General features: G+C 40.8%; 1 protein-coding gene across 8 annotated transcripts in view; it reads left to right on the plus strand.

Annotated features, from left to right (window-relative positions):
* rps6ka1 (ribosomal protein S6 kinase a, polypeptide 1) overlaps positions 1-13,025 on the plus strand; it is a 53,326-nt gene that overhangs the window by 25,723 nt on the left and 14,578 nt on the right. The window contains exon 1 of one of the 8 annotated variants that reach the window (XM_071497573.1): positions 12,816-12,991. The exons of 6 other annotated variants lie outside the window; for them this stretch is intronic. In XM_071497573.1, the coding sequence (XP_071353674.1) occupies positions 12,950-12,991 (42 nt within the window). In that variant the 5' untranslated portion in view covers positions 12,816-12,949. Of the gene's footprint in view, positions 1-12,815; positions 12,992-13,025 lie in introns of those variants that run through there. One more of the 8 variants, XM_071497576.1, reaches the window with a different exon arrangement.

Raw genomic sequence — 13,025 nt, forward strand, 5'->3', positions numbered from 1 at the left:
CGATTGAATGTGTGGGAGGTAATACACATGAACAAATTCTGCTTTTTTAAGGCAAGTATGTGTAAAAAAAATTGATACAATTACCAGTCAAGTTCAATTCGGTTTTATTTGGATAGAGCCAAATCATAATATACATTATCTCAAGGCACTTTCCAAGGTAAGGGCAAGACCATACTTTATTATTGAGAGAAACCTGACAGTTCCCACAAAGAGCAAGCACCTGGCAACAGTGGGGAGGAAAAACTCGCTTTTAACAGGAAGAAACCTCCAACAGAAGGTTGGGCGGCCGTCTGTGTGGACCAGTATAAATAATTGATTTACGTTTTTGTTTGTAGAATGAAATGAAATACAATGAAACAGTCCCGGTGAACATGGGTGGACTCTACATGTGACTGTCAGCCCATTAATGTGAACATATTTGTTTTCCACAGTGCATTTTCGATATTACCACCAGGGGACACCACAGAGGCTTTAAATTCAAATTTAATTATAGTACGTCGTGTAGACATGTGTCATTTATGTCTGACCCTTTGACTTTGAGTGTTTTGGTCTTACACCTCTGTATTTTAATCTGTGTACGTTCTAAACATACTCTGCCATCGCTGCTCATTCACCTTCACTTGTTGTAATTCAGCCAACTGTCCTCTCTGCTGTTACAGGACGTCATTTCACTAAGTAGACAAGTTTGTTAATGGTTTTGTTCCAGCTCAGAGAAGGTAGAAATTTTAATGCAGTTTGTGCCATTATTGCAAAAAGGCTGTGAAAGATTTTACAATAATAGTGGAGTTAATATTGTACAGGATGGATGAGGGCAGTTTTACAAAACATGCCAAACCTTTTAATTTAGTTTTTAGTTATTTTAGCAGCTAATCTATGGTGCTGTGGAGCTGCATACTTATCAATTCAACTGAAAAGGACCAATGGGAAGACAAACAGACCATATCAAAACACTGATTATACACACATTATAACTGTGAGGTGTTTGTGAAATGACTTTTCCCAATAGTTGGTTCCTACCAGAAATCTGACTCGGATGTCTAACATTTCAAGCTGCTAACTAGCTCTCAGTTACAGTAGATACCGCAGCTTGAGAGATGAAAGCACTGCGTTTTAGGGGCTTTGGTGTTTGACTTTTGTGACTTTTCAGTCGCCCTGTTGGACTCTGAAGTATGAAACTACACATGAAAGGAAAGTTAGGGAATTAAGGTTAAAAAATAAAAATTAAGGTTAAAAAATAAAAATAAAAAATGTCTTTAAAGAATATAGTTTCTATCAGAGTTGTGAAAACATGAGCATTGAAACTAACTGATGTAATCGTTCTAACAGGAAGTAAAAAGATGTGGTGAAAGTAACAAAGAGCCAAATGACTGATAGCTATCGAAATTCAGAATCACACGTGTGTTGCTCTCTGCTTGAGAGGAGAGCAAATAAACTGCATCTGCTGGAATCTTAATGGTACACATACAGTCAGTTATATTCACAAGCACTAGACGTCGCTCTGATATTGACGTCTTCAGGAAACAGTTCAGCTCATCGGGCGTCCTTAAAGATGGCTGATATCATCTGTGGGGACTTTCAGTGTATTGACAAACTTTAAGAGTTCTGCAAGTGCCGACACCACACAAGAGCCACATCCTGAAGCTGATCTCAAAGTCTGATACTAAATTATGGGGCGTTAATAAAAGCAGCTCACAGGTTTCTGAGAGGCAGAGCTAATATTTAAAGTGACCCCTCTTTCAAAACAAAGTGACCGTTATGAGAAAAGCAAGCTTAAATAAGACAGGATTGTGGAGTGAAAATGCAAGGATTAGTAAGTGAAATGCATCTTTATGTTTCATTTGTTATATTCAATTCGTACTGAGTGCTTTAATTATTAGAATGGGATTCCTTTCATAAGCAGCAACAAGTGTTAATTTCTGTAGCAGTGTAAATACCAGTGTTGATATGTATAAAGGGGAAGGTCTGCAGGCTTGCAGTACATTAGAACGGTGAGCAGCAGATAAACTGTGGCCTCGGCCCTGTTCACGTCCGTGACAGCACATCTGATACATGCTCACCCATAAAAGTTCAAGTGACCAAGATGCACCTGAGGCTTTTTCTCCTCTAATGTTGCCACTGCAGAGGGCTGTGTTGTGCAGAGAGCTGCTGTTTATCTGAAGTGTATTGCCTCTTCAGAAGTTAATTACAGCCTTCCTTGCAGCATCTGTGGTGCAGCAAAAGACATTACACTGTGGGAAAGCTCCTTAAGTGATTGGCAATGATGTGGTCTGAAATAGTGGCTCCATGATTGTCCACTGAGTTATCAGATTATAATTGTTTGCGTGTGTTCACTAAAGATTGTCGAGTTGTATCATTTTAACTGCACTGTGTGTATGAGAAAGACAAGATTTTTATTATCATTTTTCAGATTAGTCTTCTCAGTCCTTAAATATAACAAGTAGCCAACAACACGTGATTGGTGCCTCACAATAACAGATATCTTCATAATGGATTCATTGCTTCAGTCATTTGCTGGTTCCAGCCTTTCAGTTGTAAGAATTTGCTGCTTTTCCTTTTCATGGTAGATGTATGATGAACTAAAACAATCAACAGATTAATGATGAAAGGAGTCATTAGTTACATCCCCAGTGTTATCTCTTGATTTTGTAGCTGTGTAGATTGTGATTATGAAGTTACGGTTACATATCAGCCACTGCTGTATATGGTGATGGAGGCTCTTTTAGCTTCAACTCCAGGTTTAAGATGTGATCATGAAGACTTGACATTATGAAGCTACCATCGTGGGTGTCGACAGTTGACCTGAATATGTCCGCTGTGTCTGTTTTTTCCTTCCATTTTGGCGTTACTTTCTGCCTCCCCGCCTCGTTACATCACATGTGACTGCGTCAGTTTCAAAGGCAGTGAGGTCTAGCTCATCTGATTATTTGGTGAGAAGGCCGATGAGGAGCGACCAGACCTGCCAGTTACTGCTTTTAATTGTTGTTTGATAAGATAATAAAAATCACAGCGACCACAACAAGTGGAAATGGCGTCTGGATTCTGTCAAAGTGGCGCATTGAGTGGACCCTGGTGTTCCAGCTAAGATCAGGACAGGGAGGGAACCCTGATGACGCACACACATACGCACATCGACACACACGCACACCTCCTAAATGAGAAAAAGCGCTGAGGCTTGAAGATGCCCTCTTTCACACTCTCCCTCTCACTGCCCCTCATCATTCTACTCTGTACAATCTGGTACAACATCACCCCCCCCCAAAAAAATCTTCCATCACTACTCCTCAGCGCTGCTCCTTAAAGACTAATTCATCATTATGTCTCGTAGTGCAGATAAAGCCTGGCTATTTGACGATTGGTGACGCAGGTGTCCTTGACTGTCCTGCCCCGTTTTATCCTGCTCGATTTTGCTCTCGCAAAGTTTCTGAGTGGAACTTCTCTTCCTCTCTGTGAAGTTAGTCACTCAAAAGCGAGGACAACGTCAAATCAACTCTGGCTGAACACCTTTTGTCAAATTCTGAATGCTAGCTTCGCAGCAAGGTCTTGCAAAAAAAGAAAAAAAAGAAAACATGTTTGACATTGTAATGCCTGACTGAATGGCGTTCAACAAATCAATGGCTTTCAGTGAATATTCGCGGCCATGTTTGGTTCATCTGTTATGTATAAACAACTCCCAGTGTTCCTGTTCCTACATTGTGAGTTAGTCAGTTAACAGGAGTGTGGAATGGAAAATCAGCTTCATTACGCAAGTGGGACAGACTTTGCTCTGACACACACACACACACACACACACACACACACACACACACACACACACACACACACACCTTCTGGCTACAATAAAAGAAAAATTGCACCATGTGTACCATCGTCCACATCTTATCAAGTGTGAGCCACAGAGTTGTGTTTGTTCAGTTAATTGAGCCTCTCCAGAAGGTTTTAACACAAATTAAAATGGTACCTTATTCTTTGCAGTAGCTAACAGACCTTGTTACGATTGTGTCTGCAAGCCCAGGAGCGGTGTGTGGTGCGTGCATTTTAATGATTGTATGTGTGCATGTGCAGTAGTGCTAGGAGGAAGTAAATCAGTGATTGTTGGTGATGTGTGTGTGTGTGTGTGTGTGTGTGTGTGTGTGTGCTGGGGGGTTGGTAGCATCTGATTGAAGTGTCTGTCAACCGAATATCCTCTTATCTGAGTTTATCATCAGCAGAAACTGATGTTAGTGGCAGCAGCAGTTTAGGTGGCTCGGGGTGCTGGTGGGCACAGAAACACACACACAAACACACATACACACATACATACACACACACACTGACACACAGGCTGGGAGATGGTTTACAGCCCAATTACCCAGCCTGCCTCTGTGCTAGAAGGAGGCTCTAAATCTTTGGATTCTATTGTACACAATATAACCTCTATTACTCCCTCTTGCTCTGTCTTCTTGCCTCTCAGCTATACAGTCTCTCACTTCTCTCTGTTTTCATGCGATGCTGTTAAAGATTAGTTTATCTCTCCATCTAGAGTTTTTCAGATCATCTCAGAGGATTAATTTTGCTACAAGCGATCATTTCAGGAAGAGTCAGGTTTATTGAGATTATGTTTTTGTGGTTTTAGCCATTATTTCTGTCGGTTATGACAACATTGTTCTCACCAGAGTCAAAAGATCTTGATATCTGGTGACATCACTGCAAGTGTCTTTCAATAATAACCTGGGGTTTTCTCATCTGTTTGCTAATGTTTCTTCCCCCACTGGCCTTTAGTCTACAGTGTTATTACCCATAGAAACAGCAGCCAAACTATGAAGACTCCAGTCTGTATGACACTAGAATCTTCCCAGCTGTGTAATTGTAATGGAGTTCATCTGGTCTAAGCTGATATTGATAATATGAATGAAAAAAACTTGAAGGGTTTCTGTGAATGGCTCTTTGTTGGCACACAGCATGTCAAGGCCAAATATCAGAGGGTTTCATTGCCCCAGAATAGACTAAAAACCTACTGGACTTGAAAGCTGCTCAAACTCATCCATCCATCTATTCACTTCATCCCCTCCTCCATCCATTCATGGCTGCTCTGGGCCTAGTTGTCATGGTTACTGTGTCCTTGGCGTCACTAAGCCCTGATTGTGACTTGTGCCGCTAGGAGGAAAAAGGTTTCTGATAACACATATACACATGCAGACTCATGGATTTTCATTCATATATCAGTTTGGTTTAAAATGCACATACAGACAAACGTTAGGGCTACTCTGGTAGAGTCAGCCCCATTAATCATCCAGCGTGTGTGTGCACTGTCTTATAGATAAGTCTCTGTATTCTGAAAGGTCTCTGATCATCTCATGAGTCACAAGCTACGCTGCCAACCTTTTAAAGGCCATCATAATATATTACCTTGCAGAATAAATGTGGATAAAGTCATTCTCATCCAGTATGGACGGTGCGGAGAGGAGGATTCTGGCATCAAATTGCATATTCAAGTAGAGTGTGAAGACACAGAAATTGTCTTATTTGTGAAGATGAAGGCTGGCAAATGTTACCTGGAAGCATCATCTAAAACGTGTGTGTGTGTGTGTGTGTGTGTGTGTGTGTGGGTGTGGGCTTGCCTCTCGTACCACCTCTTGTTTTACAAAGAGGATGCTGGGAGATGGAGACAGAAATCACAGTTGCCATAGTTTCACACTTCTCCCTCTCAGGGTCGATTAAGGAAAATGTTGCGACCAGTTCCCCTCATCCTGTATAGTCCTCATTAATATGGATGGATGCTGATGGTGTTTATTCTCTTAGCTTTACTGTCTCTGTCCTTTTATCCGTTCTTTCTTGATTTAATAAAACCTCTGCTGCAGTCTTCTTTATATTTTCATTTATATGTTTATCTTCTTATCTTAATGTAATTTGTGTGGTCTGTCGCTTTCTGTATTTTCTTCTCCTTTTTCCTCTCTCATATGTTTCTCTTTCTCAGCAGTTGCACCCAGGAGCATGTAACCTTTGACCTTGGTTGCCATGGTAGTTGGGCTGGGTGACATGGACCAGAAATCATTTCTCTGTATCTTTAGGCTGAATGGCAATACACAATGTATATCTCGGTATTTTCCACAAAGTGGGGTAAATGTTCAGTTTTCAAAGCCACATGTGAGATGTCACAAGAACTTTTATTAAAACAGACGGGGGGTGGGGTTGCGTGGAGAGTGTGAGAGGAGAGATGCAAACACGGGCACAGCTTTATGGGAGAAACAGGTTATGTAATGCAGCATCAAACTATATAGATATAAATGCCATTGTCTCACCCTATATCTTATTTGAAAATATATTGATATACCTTAAAAAGTTAATATACTGCCAAGCCCTATGTGGCACAGAAAATGCTAACCATTAACACCAACATATTTCATGGTAGGGAGGTCACCATACCAGGAATTGGAATGAAATTCCACAAGTCTTGATGCCAAATTCTATACCAAAAAAAACTAAAACAACAGAGGCTGCTGCACACAACATGCTAACACATGTGCATATGTATGTACATGCCCAAACACACATACGCATGCACACACAGCCTTACAGACAGTGTGCAAGCAGCAGTGTGGTGTGATATTTGGCCCATGGTGTGGAATTATTCATTGAAAAGTCAGACTGAACGGTGGTGACGGTAACCTGGTAACGATGTGGGCATGGAGCTCACATTATGAGCTGTTGCTCTGTTAGCCTAAACAAGCTAACGTTAGCCTTTGTGAATGTTGCCCTGGGCAAATCCTAATACATCCATGGGCGGATATCAGCTGTTGTAATTCACAAACAATAATGGTAGCATTTCAGGACACGAACCTTTTGACGACATGTTTTTAATATAGAGTTAAAATAAAGTTAAATGAAGTGATATCCCTATTTCATAGTCTAGCTATCCCCAAATGAGTTTATAAAACCACATATCTACCTCCCAGGCTTCATTATCCCTTTGATTTGTCAGGATTTCATTGCAGAACTGACTTTAACAATGAGTTCGCGAGCACACTTACTCATCCTGGCTGCGTGTGTGTGTAAGGACACAGAACTTTAGTAGAAAAATGGACTTCAAAAGGAATTTCATTCATACTGGTTAAATGCAGTCTGACATGGCCAGAGGCAGGCCTCCAAATCTAAACCAGCCATCAACCAAATGCTGGTAAATGTTGGCTGTGCCTGCCCCATCTGCCAGATTTCCAGCTGATTTGGCAAGTAGACAAGTCGTCTTCATTCAGTCCTCAGCTTTTGCTTCTCTTCGCATTTTGTCACATTTTTAAAGCCGCACAAATCGGTGTTTTCATATTAACAATAGGTCAAATGACCGTGTGTGGTGTTGTGAAATGGGTGGCCTCTTTCAACCCACTGTTTCTGATTTCATGGTCTCCTCACTGTTTTGGCAGACAGGTGTTTGTAACTAACAGGCTTTGAAGAACCAACTGTACGCTACCTGCCCAGCACCAAACAGCAGACAGACACAGTTAGCAACCAGCTGGCGAAGCATTTAGGAGCCAAAGGGCCAGATATTCCCCTCAGTGTAGACTAAAACAGGGCTAAAGAGAGAGTGAATATTGGATGTCTCTTTGTTTAATAACCAGGAACACATCTCCAGATGAGTAACTCTGGGTCTGCTGGATGTGTAAATGGGCAACTGTTTACTATAATACTAATCTTTAGCTTTAGCATATGTTGCATTGTGTTCACAACCTGCTCTGCCAAAAATTTGGTTTGTTGCCTTCAACCTAGTTTGTTGATTAAAATTATGATTCTGCCTTTCTAGCCATCATGTGCTTTTTAATAAAGTAAAGGGAGACATAACTTTTCTTTACACCTTGTGGACTCCTCATGCGATTGAATCATTTTTCCATGCAGCATTTTGACCCTGAATGGCATACGTTATAGTGAGGTGTAACTTGGCTCTTATCTCACCTCACTTGAGAAGAATGAAGGTGTGGCTGTCCAGGCTGGTTAAATATTGGCCACATATTTTTTTTGCCATTAGTTTTCTGGCAACAGAATTAATATATGATCTAGACTGATAGTCTGACGAAAATTATCATTAGTGTTTAAGACGAGCTCAGGAAGGATGCATACCCCAGTGTTTCGATTTATGTCCATGTGTGTTTTGAGAGTGTGTTTTTTGGCAAGTGGGTAGGCTGATATTTAAGGAAAGAGTGGAACCACGAGAGGGAGGAAGCAGGAAGTATTGACTGAGATATGAAGTTGCTATTTTGGACTGCTGACTGGTGTGAAGAGTTTGAACTATGAGAGTGGGAATGGTTGTGTGATGACATAGAAATCAGAGATGAGTGATGAAAAGTCCAGGGGATCTGACTGTTTGTTTATGGGTTTTATATATATATATATATATATATATATATATATATATATATATATATATATATATATATATATATATATATATATATATATATATATATATATATCAGATGAACCTTTGTCCAGACATTGTTATTAATGCAGATAAAGAAATCATAACATTACAATCCATAAAAAAAGTTATGTTTAATAAAGTGGGATGACACAGGAAGAAAGTATTGAATGCACTAAGAAAGATCTGTACACCAAGACAAGGCACCAGCTGATTTCACCAAGTGCTTCTGCCTCCTATCTGTGCAATCAGCTGGGTACCAAACTGTCATGCAAGAAACTTCTCATGATGATCAGATGCAAAGAGCTCTAGAGTAATGTCCGAAATCCCAACTGAGCACCGTGAGTGATTCGTTTCTTCACACAGGAAGAAGATCTCGTTGGAAACAAAGGCTTCTCCACTGTGTTAGTGTGTCATTTTTTCCCCCATCACTTTATTAAAAATAACTTCATTTATAGATTATAATGTTAAGATCTCTTCATCTGTGTGAGTTTCTGGAGTTGATACCAATGTCTGGTAAACGTTTCATGTGAATTGCTGCATCGTAACTGTGTATAATAAGAAAATAAAAATGCTGACATGTTGAATACTTACTTCTCCCCTCTGTATATGCAGATGTTGCTCTTTATTCCTTGCATGGTGCTGTAGAGTGCTACACAATTCCACTGCAGTGAGGCAGCTTAGCTTTAACTCTGATGACCTCATTGTGTATATATCACCAGCATCAACTCGTTCTTCTCTCCCTCCGTCTCATCTATCTCTCCCACTTATCTCTCTATCCCTGGTTTCTGTTCTCTCTTACTCCGTCCTGCCACTTCTGTCCCTTGTTTTTTTTTTTGTTTTTTTTTAAATGTATTTATTGACCATTGCTGCCACTCTCAATGTTACACAAGACCATTATGGCCTCATGTCAACTGGCCCAGCGCTGAACTGCCTGTCATCTTGCTGCTATCCTTACTGGTGCTATTAATATTATAGATGCCAACGCAGGATTTCCTGTAGCATCTGTGCTAATCCTGTGCTACCTCTGGTACATTTCCTGTAGCATCCACTTCACTGCTCTATGGCATTTGATATAAAACTAGCACCTGTGCCAGTTGAGACTTGTTCAGGAGACATTTGCGGTTGTCACTCAATGATGCCATTTAGAGCGGGGTATTGTGAAGCGGGGTCATTGTCGTCATAATTTTATTTTATGTTTTTGTGACATATACAGAAACTGGCTTTTGATTTTACAGTTGGTTGTTTTATAAAACGTGTTTGTTTCGTCGTGCCGATGCCGTAGAGGTAAGTGGATGACCAGATGGGACAGATGGTCTGCTATAGGATGGGTATTAACCTCAATGGTGCCCTCCACCAAGGGGTCAAGGGTCAAAACATGTTACCTCTCGACAGTGACTTTGGCATTCTTTCTTTTTTTTATATCTGCTCTTATGTCATGGGTGTTATCATAAAACGTGCTGAGGAGCACCAATTAAATAAAAAAAGATATTGTCATATGTAATGCATTTTGAAAGCAAGTGTTGTTTGTTGTCAACCTTCGTTAATGTTTGTAGTTGTTCCTAAAAGTTCTTCTCTTTGCTACATCTTTTTTTCTAAACGCTCTTGTCTTCCATCTCTCTGTGGGATAACAGCAGCCACACTGGCAAAGACGGAGATAATCATGTTAAGTAGTGAGGGATTAAGACTTTAAGTATGTACTGTGCTGCTAGGTCTTTGTTCTTTGTAAGCCTTTAGGGTTAGTCTGCTGGTTTGAACATAACTTTATTTTTTTCTCCATCTGTCTTTTATGATGTTCTTGAAATCTGTTCTCCGCCTGCCTGCCTCAGGTTAAGTTAGAGTTAAAACACTATGATGGGATGTTTGAGGATAGCATTTGGACCAGGTGAATGTCCATCTGCAGCTCTACCCTCTTTTGTTTTTTTTAAACCCACCTGTCAGTCATGGCTGTCACAGCAGGTGTTGCTAGAGGGCATGAAGGGAAAGTGAGGGAACAGATAGGACAGGGGAAAGGACAAAATGAAGGTGGACAGATGGAGAGGCTGTTGGGCAAAGTGAAAAGAGGGTGTGTCACAGGAACAGCCTGTTCATCACAAAAAAAAACAAAAAAAAAAAGATAACAAATGGGAAAGAAACTGAGCTGAATGAATGAGTCAGCCCTGCCCTCTAAAATACAGTGGCATTCTTCGGCCCAAGCCTTCAGAGCTGATAAAGGGGGAGAGAGAACAGAGTTTCAGACTGATAAAGACAGAGAGAGACATTCCTGTCTCTCACCTGACAGATTTGGGTGCCTGCCTGCAGACGTGTCTGGACATTCGTGCACAAAGACACACACACTCACAAACCTCTGAACTAGAAATTTCTCCATCAGTGCATATGTATAATCAAACTGTAGAGCTGTACACATACATTGCTCAGTTCAAGCTACTATTTTTATCACATCATGTCATATTGACCTCATATTAAGATTATTGGAAATGTATTATCTGCTCTATAGGGTGTTTAGTCAGTAAAAAAGGAAAAACTGGTAAAAAAAAAATCGTAATAAGGCACCCTTTATACATGATAACTGACAGCTTTATTAATGGTTGATTAATTACTAATTCTTCTTAGATCAGTTAAAGATATTGTCAATTATAGTTTTTTTTCTACAACAATCCAACCAGTCAACAGTTGAAAACTACTGGTGAAACCTAGTGTCATGCTGGAGGTGGGTAAAATCATTAATGATCCATAACAGATAGCTGGGCTGAAGATTATTATTTATTTATTAGTCATTAATAAAGCTAGTAGCTAAAACTTAGGAATGCTTTATAAAGGGTGTTTATATTCTAAAGTGGTACCTAAGAATATCATGCATGTTCTGGTATTATTTTTGACACACTGCCTACAATATTTTCAAGAGTCACCTCTTCTCTTCGGCTCTAATTACATAATCGCAAAACCTTAGTCACAGTCAGAGCGGTGCTGCAGAGTACCTGTGCAGTGTATTTCACCACTGTGTGTGTGTGTGTCTGTGTCTGTGTCTGTGTGCTCACACAGACGATGTCTAGTGTAGGATATTTGTTTTCACAGTAATGAGACTGAACCACGGTTGGTTGGATGTATGTTTAGACTGCTCTGTCTCCCTCCATGTACACCAGTCATTTATGCTGTCTCCCACCCTGGACTTCCTCTCTTTTCCTCCTCCTCTCTGTTCCAAAAGTCAGAGCTGTCATGCGTTTGAGATCATGCAGGTGCTGCTGCTCCGTTTTCCAGGAAAGTGTAGAGGCTAGAGAGGGAAACACAGAGACAAATACTGTAATTGTCTTGTCTTTTTCAGATCGCTCACAGTCTGAGTGAACTTCTTTTCTTGTGTTTTTACGCACCATTTTGATAGAGCTCTCTCTCTCTTTTCTATTTGTTTCCTCTTTACCACATCCAGTCTTCTTTTCTCATGACTCTGTTCTCTCTATTCTATTCTATTCTATTCTATTCATATTGAGCAGCTTAGAGCTTAAGTGTATCGCTTTGAGACACTTTGACAAGGCCTGGATGTTGCAGACCTTAAACCTGTGTGACCTTTACTGCTGTGATTGGACAGTTTTTTGAGCAGACCAGCCTCAGCCACCTCCCACATGCTCCCTTTCTGTCCCACTTTATGTCTTCCTCAGTGTAATTGATGTCAGAGCCAACACTGAGATCTGGAGGAGGCATGAGCTAACAATGTGAACATGCCCTTACTTGGCTAAAGCGCTATCTCATAGCACTCTTCCCTGGAGCGCTTCCCTACAAGCCAGGCTGCAGCCTTGCACTGGCCCCCAGTGTTTACCGAAGAGCATTACACCATGTCTCTTTGACGGGGGCTACATCTGCTTTCTAGCTATTAGAAAGACACAAGTTACTAAAAGTGCAAGTGCTGAATCAAGTAAAAACCCCCAAATACAGCTGATGCATTAGGTTAACTTTTTTTAGCTGCTTCGATTTGATAGTAAAAGAAAGCACTTTCAAGAACTTCATGCAAGATTTTCATTTTCTCCTCACTGGGTGCATCAGCGTGAAACCAATTTTTCTCCTCGTCTCTGGGAGCTCCTGTGGTTGCAAACAGAAACTTGTGTAATCACACGCAGCTTAGATATGCAAAGTGAATCTCTGTTGCGTTTGACTTCTCATCAGAGTTTGTAAAGCAGCTGAGTAGACTTGTCGGGGACTGTTCTGTGCTCCTGTAACAGTGTCTTTCCCTTCTCTTCCTCTCTCACTCTACCACTCCCTGTCTCTGCCTCTTTTTTTCCCCCCAATGAGAAAACGCTTCCTAAGAGCCACTTCCTGCCGCTCTGGAACCGTTTCCTTCCACTCTATCCCCGGCAAGCCTACTGCTCATGTCCACTTTTTATAACTCCACTTCACTTCCCATTTTGGTGTGTGTAGCTATATGCATGCAGATTTTATCTGTGTCATTGTGGTATTGCATACAGACAGGGTTAGCTAATTCTTGCCCTGAAGCTGTGTATTTGTAAGCCAGTGAGGGTGACAGTCGCTCTGACACCAGTGACAGCATCAGTGACATGGAAATATCTGGACACAGACATGTGGAGGTTATTATTCCGTACCAAAACCCATATGCGAGAGGCAAGTGGCCACTTTTTCATGTGTGTTTGATGGG

Source organism: Trachinotus anak, unplaced genomic scaffold, assembly GCF_046630095.1.
Source record: "Trachinotus anak isolate AG129_WGS33_773 ecotype Australia unplaced genomic scaffold, CSIRO_AGI_Tana_v1 ptg000015l, whole genome shotgun sequence".
Lineage (NCBI taxonomy): Eukaryota > Metazoa > Chordata > Actinopteri > Carangiformes > Carangidae > Trachinotus > Trachinotus anak.